This window comes from Neolamprologus multifasciatus, chromosome 6 (assembly GCF_963576455.1).
Source record: "Neolamprologus multifasciatus chromosome 6, fNeoMul1.2, whole genome shotgun sequence".
Taxonomy (NCBI): domain Eukaryota; kingdom Metazoa; phylum Chordata; class Actinopteri; order Cichliformes; family Cichlidae; genus Neolamprologus; species Neolamprologus multifasciatus.
In genome coordinates this window covers 23,310,007-23,319,497 of record NC_140444.1, presented here as the reverse complement: position 1 = coordinate 23,319,497, position 9,491 = coordinate 23,310,007, and the positions used below count along the sequence as shown (strand labels likewise).

Genomic DNA, 9,491 nt, shown 5'->3' with positions numbered 1-9,491 from the left:
ACATTAGAGAAAACACGCGGCACACCACTAAACAAAATTGTCACAAAAAGCATATTGACAATTTCCCCTATGCACCAGATATAGTGGAATTGGCTCAGTTTATCCCTAATATAACATTTTTGCTTTCTTCTGACCACTATTCATGCTAGGGCCTTAATATGGATCAGAATTTTCTCCAGGTCCCAGGTCAGATTCACTACTTTCTGTTTTCAAATATTAATCTATTGCTATTACGTGCTTCATTGTGGCATCACTATGTATTTTCTTCTTCTGTTTTACTGGCAGTTGGCAACACATTTAATTGGAGCAAGAAGTTGTAATGCCCTCTAGTGGAAGAGAACGTAATTGTTCTGCCCATTACTCAGGCTGGTCGCTTAGAGTACCAATCAGGTGAAACCTATGTGCCAAGACACGGTGGTTGGGAAACACTGCTTTAGTGACTCAACTCTTTTTGAGTATGATGCTCCAAGCTTGCCCACCTATTTGTGGGCAGTTTCTCCCATTCCTCTTTGCAGAACCGCCCAAGCTGTGAGTGTCAGTGCACATTCATTTTCAGATCTCCCAGAGATGTCCAATCAGGTTCAAGTCTGGCCTCTGTCTGGGCCAATCAAGGACATTAACAGAGTGGTTTTGAAGCCACTCCTTTGTCATCTTGGCTGAGTGTTTAGGGTCATTGGTTTTCTCCAGACATGAGGCTTGGCATTCATACACATTTGTAGAATAGTTTTACATGTGGCCAAATTGCTTCATATTTGTGTGTGGATTGGAGCACACATTTGTGATTCCTCAAAAGTCACAAACAAATCACTGTACAAAATTATAAATCTTGGTTTATGCTTGTGGATCATATCATATGCATTTGCAATGACTTTGAGGCTTATTTCTCTCCATAAATATATCCCATACTGTTACACAACCAGCAGCTGAAATTGTTGATTCAAAGCAGGATGGGTCCATGCTTTCATGTTTACTTACAGCAGAAAGACTCATCAGACTGGTCAAATCAAATGTCAAATGCTTTGAATGTATATATATATATATATATATATATATATATATATATATATATATATATATATATATATATATATAATATGTGTGTGTGTGGTGTGTGTGTGTGTGTGTGTGTGTGTGTAAACTTTGTGTTTTCAACTGATTATTATATAACTCCTAAAATGTTACAGCCTTTTTCTTGTTGACATAAATGAAATGACCTGAAATGCATTGTGTCGTAATTACCATTAGACATAATAAACCATATAACATAATAAAGGCTACAGTCCCACACATTAGCATGAATCCCTATCCTAATGAGGACGTATGCCTTAGTATTTTGGTATGAACGCAAAGCTAACAGGACAAAGCAAAGATGAAAACCAGCACAAAGAGACTACGAAGCTGTGTTCACAGTGATTCTACTGTGGAAACATGAACAGATAGAAACAGAGGCTGCAGCCTGACTACCAATGAGTGAGTTACCCCTTAAAGTTCAGGGTCTGGCCGCTGGGCTGTGGGTCATCTTTCTCTCAGCTTTAACATCACGTTGGGTTCTTGGCTAGCTTAGCATTAGCATGCTGTCTGTGTGGATGGTTACAAAGAGCCGAACTTGTATTAGCAGCATAAAAATAAATACAAACAAAAGTCTATATCTTATATCTTATCCTATATCAGACTGTGCCACTATTTTTGTTCTCCTGCACAAATCAACTGATTTAAGCAAACTGAACTATTCTATTCCCATCCCTAATTATATGTATTCTAGTTATAACTTAATAATAGAAAATATTTTTTATTACACACCAGGGGTGGCCAACTCCAGGCCTTAAGAGCCAGTGACCTGCAGGTTTTAGATGTGTCCTTGATCCATCACAGCTGATTTAAATGGCTAAATTACCTCCTCAACATTTCTTGAAGTTCTTCAGAGGCCTGGTAATGAACTAATCATTTGATTCAGGTGTGTTGACCCAGGGGGATATCCCACTAAATAAATAAAAAGAGAAGTTGTGGAGGCGATACAGAGCAGTTATTCTGATGCACTTCTTCTTGTCATTAATAAAGGTAAGCGATCTTTTCACTGGATTTCAGTCAGAAACTATGGGTAAAAAAAAAAAAAAGAAGTTCAACATAATCTCTTAAATTTCTTTTCCGTTGTCCTTTTCATTGTGATGCCACAATTGTAAATGTTTACATTTCCAAATCAGTACTAAGTATGATCATAACTTCTTCCCACCAGGATTTGACCACATTTAAGAGGAAAAATGGTGCAGTATGAAGTGACCGTGCTCACTGGTGATCACCTTAATTCCACTACTCTTAACAATGTCTTCATTAAGCTGGTGGGCACAGATGGGGAGAGTGATCGCAAGTGGCTCATGGGCTTGAAAGGGGCTTCATCCTTCGTCAGAGGAGCCGTAAGTCTGAAATATGCATCTTCATGATTAAACGTTTCTCAGGTTTCCTATATGACATTATATACACATGAAATTCTTTTTTCAAAATCATCCAGACTATTTGTCACAACTTCCTGTTACACACAGTGCTGTTGACTCCCGTACAAGTATCAAGACTATGGGGGGGGACAGAGCTTTTCAGTCTGCGGCCCCTAGGCTTGCTGTTTTGTTTCTTGGGGGGGTTTATCTGTGGTTTTTAACATGGTGTCTTAATTTTTGTCTAGCACTTTGACTGTTATGTCTGTTAAAAGCACTATATAAATAAACTTTACTTATTTACCTACTTATTTGGGGGGGAAGTAAAGGGAACACTATCTGTGACTTACAGCAACAGCATGTAAGCACCAAAGTAAGCTCAGCACAAACTGCTATGTGATTTCTTTAGGTATCAAAGTTTAAGGTGTCCTGCTCCACTTCCCTTGGAAATCTTCTGCTGATAGAGTTAGACAAAAAGTCTCTCCCACTGTTCCCGGAGGACAGTTGGTTCTGTGCCAAGGTGGAAGTGAAATCCCCTGAAGGAGACATCTACAGCTTTCCCACCTACCGCTGGATCACCGATAGCAAGGTGCACCGCTTCAGAGAAGGAAAAGGTTTGGGAAACTGTGCTCATCTTAAATCTTGTTCAAACCATTGAAGATGTAAAACAAAGTTTGTAATGAGGCTGAAGCAGTTTCCCAGTATACCATATTTGCAAGAACAACTTGAAACCATTTTTTTCTTATTTAGCGCTGAGAGTCTTTGAAGACAACCATCATCTTGGCAGGTACAGTCGGCAGCAGGAGATTCATCAGCGAGAGGAAGACTATCGGTGAGAATTCAGAGCTTATACACATTTTAGCTTTACGGCCCCTGAAACTGGAACGCAAATCCTCTTCAGTTATAGCTGAATATCCTAATACTAAGCCTAAAGCTTAAATATATTTAACCTTAAAATTAAGCATTGCAGCATATTCTTTGTCTGCTGGGATTAATTAGAAGAAATTAAACTATTACATATGTTGCAGAGAAAGTATATCATGTCATACTGTAATTAACTTCCTCATTGCTGTTTCTTTGTTTCATCAGCTGGGATGCATATGCAGAGAAAATGCCTCACTCCATGAAGGCAGAAAGCCCATCATCACTGCCATATGAGGTTCAGTTCTCCTTCACCAAAGATTCAGAGTTTTTCTACACTGCTTCCACAGGGTGAAGTTCTAATATTATAGAACAAATACACAAGAAACAAACATGTGTCTCTCTTTCCTTATCAAAAGTATATTGAGTATCATAATAAAGTTAAATAAATATGCTCTTCTGTTTCAGACTGACTGAGCTGAAGCTGAAGGGACTGGATAACTGTAAGGAGAAGTGGGATAATATTGACAGCATCAATCGAGTGTTTTGCTGCAAAAAGACTGACATATCAGGTAATTAAAATCATAGCATAATGGAGTCCTTATACAGTATATACAATAATATGTACTTAGGAATAATTTTAGAGTAACAGCTATAATAAGCTGCTAGCATAATGACTAATGACAGTATGTGTTCATTTGTTGTTGTTTTTTAATCTGATCTTGGAAGAATGTGAAGTGTTTAAAAATGTAAAGAATGTGTATCAACACATTTACGGAGAGGTCGTACTTTTTTTTTTTTTTTATATATATATTTGATATAACATTTAAGACATGAAGTCAGAAATTGAATTTAAATGTTTCTTTTTCACAGAATATGTTCAGGAACACTGGAAAATGTTGATTCAGCTTTGTACAGCCCTGCCCAGTAACTTCCCTGTCACTGATGACATGGTCTTTCCCCATGGCAAGTGGAGGCTGGCAGATGAAATGAAGGTGACTGTCTCTTGTGAAAAAGGAGAAAATTTTCTTTTCTTGTATCAGTTAGATCTTTTCAATAAATTCACTTTTACATGAGCGAATATTATTTTCAGATTTCTACAATATCTTGAACTTTCAAACAGAAAGGGAACATATTCCTGTGTGACTACAAGCGTCTGGATGGCGTGAAAGCAAACACCATCAATGGGAAGAAGCAGTACTTGATGGCACCTCTCGTCCTGCTCCACAAAGATCCTCATGATAAGCTAATGCCGATTGCCATTCAGGTAATTCAGACAGTAAGCTTTAATTTAATAATACACCCCTTTTCCTTCTGCCCGAACTTTAGCCTTGTAGAAAAAATCATCCCATAGTGATTTCCAGGTTGCAGAGTCTGACACGTAGATAAATCAAGTCAGTTTCTTTTATGGCGCCAAAATCACAAACAGCCTTCACAGTTCATTCTGTACAATACACTCGCACAGATGCAATATATTTACTGAGCAGAGAGAGAGAGCATCATGTAAAGCTGTTCAGAAGAAATGCTCTGTTAGAAGGGATTCAGTGGAAATTCCCCATAAGGGATCAGCAGAGTATCAAACTTTAAAGATAAACTTGTCAAACATGGAATGGTAACTGAAATTTAATCAGTCTTGATCAGTAATTGATTATAGAAGTATACTTGATCATCTGTATCAAATGACTGCTCTGCCCTGTCCTTCTGTAGCTGAAGCAGACTCCATCAGATGACAATCCAATCTTTCTTCCTACTGATTCTGAGTACGACTGGTTGATCGCCAAGATTTTTGTAAGAAGTGCAGATTTCAATGAGCATCAGCTCAATGTTCACCTTCTGCGCACGCACTTGCTGGCTGAGGTTTTTGCAGTGTCACTGCTGCGCAACGTGCCCATGGTGCATCCTCTGTACAAGGTAACTGACGTTTGCTGAAACTTCAGTTTGATTTATGCCATTATTTCAGTGGTGTGGAAAGCATTTGTCCATAACGGCTGGTTGTGGACAATAAAATGAAGTGTTGCCCCAATCATGTCACTAACAGAGTTCCCTCTTTCCCGCAGCTCCTCAATCCTCACACGCGCTACACTCTGCAGATCAACTTCTTAGCTCGGCGTCTTCTAATTTCTGACACTGGCAATTTCACTCAGGTATGCAGTAAGACCAGCACACTTATGGCATAAAAACTGTTTCCGCAAGTGCAAATGTTGCATTTTAAGGAGAAAATTACTTTGAGCGAAGAAAAGTTTCATTTGCCCAAACAAAATTAACTGCTGCATGCAGTATGTGTGATAAGTATGTTATTTTATTTTAAAATATAATTTTTTCTTTTTTTTTTTTTTAAGTCCATTGTTTGTTTTAATCTAGTTTAAACCAAACACACTCTATTGGATTTAGCTACACTTTGGACAGTGTTTCTGGAATGCTGTAGCTAGCGAGCTGATTGGAGACCAAAACAGCCAATCAGAATTTTTGCATCCAAGTCTGATTCGTTGGTTTTGTGGCACATTTATAACGGTGTACAGAGAGTTGAGCGTGCTCTCAACATCTCTGCACTGAGAGCAGGTCTACAGATGTCCGTCAGCACACAGAGCAGAGATCTGAGCAAGAGCAAATGCCAACAACCGAGCGTGTGTGTGTGTGTGTGTGTGTGTGTGTGTGTGTGTGTGTGTGTGTGTGTGTGTGTTGTGTGTGTGTGTGTGTGTGTGTGTGTGTGTGTGTGTGTGTGTGTGTGTGTGTGTGTGTGTGTGTGTGTGTGTGTGTGTGTGTGTGTGTGTGTGTGTGTGAATGGATAATAGCAAACACTGAAATACATTTCTTGCACGCAGCAATGAATTTTGTTCACTCAAATTAAACTTTTCTGCAATCAAAATATTTTTCTTCTCAAAATGCAACAACACTTGAATTTTTTTTTTTCTCTTTTTGTAACGTGTGCTCAGAGTAGAGGCACAAAAATGACACCATACACACTCACTAGACCTTTACCTTAACAATTGATTTTTTTTTCTTCAGTGTCATGTACAACATTTGTCTCTAACTGTGAGCTACCCATTCTCTAGTTTGCATCATCAGGTGGAGAGGGCATGTTTACCATCCTGCAGAGGTCAGTGTCCTCATTAACCTACAGCTCCCTCTGCATACCTGATGACATTGCTGAACGTGGCGTGGAGGCTGTGCCAAACTTCTACTACAGGGATGATGGACTAAAGATTTGGGATATCATCCACAGGTATCATTGTGTTCCAGATTATTTTCAGCTTTGTTTCTAACTGGGATGATGTTATTGCTATTGCATGTCAAGGTATCAAAATAATCCAAAATTAATAACTTACAACGCAGCCATTGGTAACAGGAAAGTACAACAGCCTGTGACTCCTAACTCAAAAAATAACCAACCAAACCTCGCTCCTACCACCCTGTAGCGGAACACAAAATATGAGGTTAATTATCAAAATAAACTATTATTAAATGTTGTTTTTTTTCTTTTTTTTTTAAAACCTTTTTTCAACCAGGAAGTGAACTCTTGAGATTAGGAAGCTCTGAAAAAGTTCCCTGTGCTGACATAGACCCAAGAGACTGGCTCAGGGTATATGTTTGTTTTTGTTTTTATTTCTTTGTTTGTTTCTTTAAATTTAATTTATATCTAGGTTTTGTTGTCGTGTTAAGTCTGTTTTCAGTGTGGTTTTGCACCAAAACCTCCTCACACTAGTTTTATTGGTCAAACTTGACAAAAAATAAGAAAACTAAAGAAATTTGTGTGTTTTGTCTAAGAGTCATTTTTAGTTCAACCAGCTGAAAGGTCAATGCTATCCCTCAGTCCATCCACAGTCCACACAAGAATAAACATAATCATCACCTAATGTGTCATCACTAAAAGGTCATGTTGGGGTGTGTGTGTGTGTGTGTGTGTGTGTGTGTGTGTGTGTGCCATTTAAATACACACAGACAAAAGAGTTATGTCATAATCATGTCTTCAGCTTCACCCTTTATTTATTTTTTTTAAAGCACTTTACACACAGAGTGTCTCATCTACCTAATGTGTGCATAACATCTATAGTAAAACACACATTTTACTCAGTTTATTCCCATTTCCCAAAGGTTTGTGCAGGGAATTCTCAGCTACTATTACAAGACTGACAGCGAGGTTGAGCAGGACTCTGAACTTCAGAAGTGGATTTTGGATATTTTTGAACATGGATTCCTTTCTCAGGCAGAAACAGGTAAGCTTCAAAGAATATCTCAATTCTTAATATACTATATACACACTATATACAGTCATGGTTAAAAAAAAACAAACAACAACAATCTTTGAATTCTAAGGGCATAAAAAATTATAATTATCCTTAGCAGGTAAATATAACCTGAGACTGTAAGGTGCCCAGGTCCTGTGGCTGCACAACCAGCTCAAATCATCACCCCTCCACCACCATGCCTTACAGTTTAAAAGAAGAAGCCAAACTTGTTCAGTTTTTTTTTTTTTTATTTTGAACTGTCATGATATGCTAGTTGAGGCCTTCAGAGTGTTAGATGGGGCTTTTGGGTTTTTTGCAGTTTCTCTAAGCATTGCATTAGGGTGAGTTTGCTGGGACATCAAACTCTGGGAGGATTTGCAACTGCCTTGAAGACTAATCAGATTATTTTCTAACACATTACATTTAAGAATTAAACTGGGTTTACTTTGTTTTTACCACAGCTGTATGTTATAGGTGTATTATAAGCAAGCATAAGTCTAACTTTCATTTTCATTTGGTCTCCTTTAAGTAATTCTTTCTGATTAACAGGAATTCCTCAGAGATTCACTTGTGTGACTGAGCTGGTCAAGTTTGTCACCATGGTGATCTTCACTTGCTCAGCCCAGCATGCAGCTGTGAACTCTGGACAGGTGAGTCCCTGTTATTCAAGTGTTTCATGTTCAGAGAATTCTAGGTTATTTCTAACCTGAACTGTAGAGTTAACCGGTGCTGAACAGCTGTGTATTCTGTAATGCTCTAAAGGGCTTATACTTAATATAATGATTTCTATAAGCGTAATCCTAATCTTTTGTGAGCAGTTGCCAATTAGCAGCAAACACTAAGTACAGCTGATTCTGGGGGAATTACGTTTGTTTTGCAAATATTCATTTTAAACTTTTGACAAAAACATGGTGTTATTTCAAGAAACACCAAAGTTAGGTTAAGTAGTTAGTTTTTATAAATATAATACAAGTTCCAAAAATTTGACTTCTCCTACAATAAAATAATGTCAAACTGATGGTCATGGAAAGAGACCACAATAGCATTGCTCTTATTAATCAGTTATCCTTTACCTATTGATTAAATGCAGTATGACTATGGTGGCTGGATGCCCAACACTCCCATCTCCCTGCAACTCCCACCACCGACCACAAAGGGGACGACAAGCGAGGCCACGATGTTGGCGACCTTCCCTGATGTCAACGTAACAGTTCAGGGCATGGCCACCTTGTGGCTGCTCAGCAAGCAGTCCAGTGACTTTGTAAGGAGCAAAGATTTCATTAAGAATGACAGGAATTATGTTTAGTCATTTTTTGTGAAGTACATTATTATGTCATTTAAAAAAATCTACAAATGAATACAATAATGAAACTAATCTGATAACAATTGGAATGTTGTTGACGAAAAACTAAATGTATCATTGTTCTCATCAGGTCCCTCTTGGCCAGTACCCAGAGGACCATTTCACTGAGGAGATTCCCCGCAAGATATTAAAGGATTTCCAGATGGAGCTTGAAGATTTGAGTGGAGCAATCAAAGCCAGAAACAAGCGGTTAGAAATGCCATACACCTGCATGGATCCAGCAGAGATAGAAAACAGTGTGGCCATTTGAGTATTAGGCCCGTTAATTACTAAAAATGATGACGTTTCTTATTTGGGGAAAAAAATCATAGATTGTTTAATAATTCAATTAACATAATCTATTTTGAGGTCTTCAATTAACAGATTAAACACAAATGCGACAGATGTGGGGTTTCTCCCAGACAGTGAAGATTGTTAGCTCGACTAAGTTCTGATGAGGAATGAAAAATACTGTGCTACTCCCACATCTAAAGGCACTCAGATTTTATTAAAACATTAAAAAAGGAAAGTGTTTTTCTGCTTTGTCTTAACACCTTTCTTCTTCTTTTCTTTTGGGGGGGGGGTGAGCTTCTATAACAATTTTATCTTTTTATGTTCCACTTTAGAAATGTTTTA

At 38.1% G+C, this 9,491-nt stretch overlaps 1 protein-coding gene across 1 annotated transcript; it reads left to right on the top strand.

Moving 5' to 3' along the window:
• Window positions 1-1,954: 1,954 nt before the first annotated feature.
• Window positions 1,955-9,491, top strand: LOC146517031 (hydroperoxide isomerase ALOXE3-like). Its single transcript, XM_085164296.1, has 15 exons — window positions 1,955-2,058; window positions 2,234-2,411; window positions 2,836-3,040; window positions 3,177-3,258; window positions 3,516-3,638; window positions 3,756-3,859; window positions 4,161-4,282; window positions 4,411-4,554; window positions 4,995-5,198; window positions 5,345-5,431; window positions 6,341-6,510; window positions 7,380-7,501; window positions 8,063-8,163; window positions 8,604-8,774; window positions 8,947-9,491. Exons 2-15 carry the CDS (start codon window positions 2,259-2,261, stop codon window positions 9,124-9,126), a joined length of 1,968 nt encoding a protein of 655 aa, XP_085020422.1. The 5' UTR covers window positions 1,955-2,058; window positions 2,234-2,258; the 3' UTR covers window positions 9,127-9,491.

Excerpts from the sequence above, each read along its gene's own strand:
- LOC146517031 (XM_085164296.1), top strand. The coding sequence starts at position 2,259 with ATGGTGCAGTATGAAGTGACCGTGCTCACTGGTGATCACCTTAATTCC. Across the intron at positions 3,041-3,176 it reads CCGCTTCAGAGAAGGAAAAG|CGCTGAGAGTCTTTGAAGAC; the intron begins GTTTGGGAAACT and ends TTTCTTATTTAG. Across the intron at positions 4,555-4,994 it reads TAATGCCGATTGCCATTCAG|CTGAAGCAGACTCCATCAGA; the intron begins GTAATTCAGACA and ends GTCCTTCTGTAG.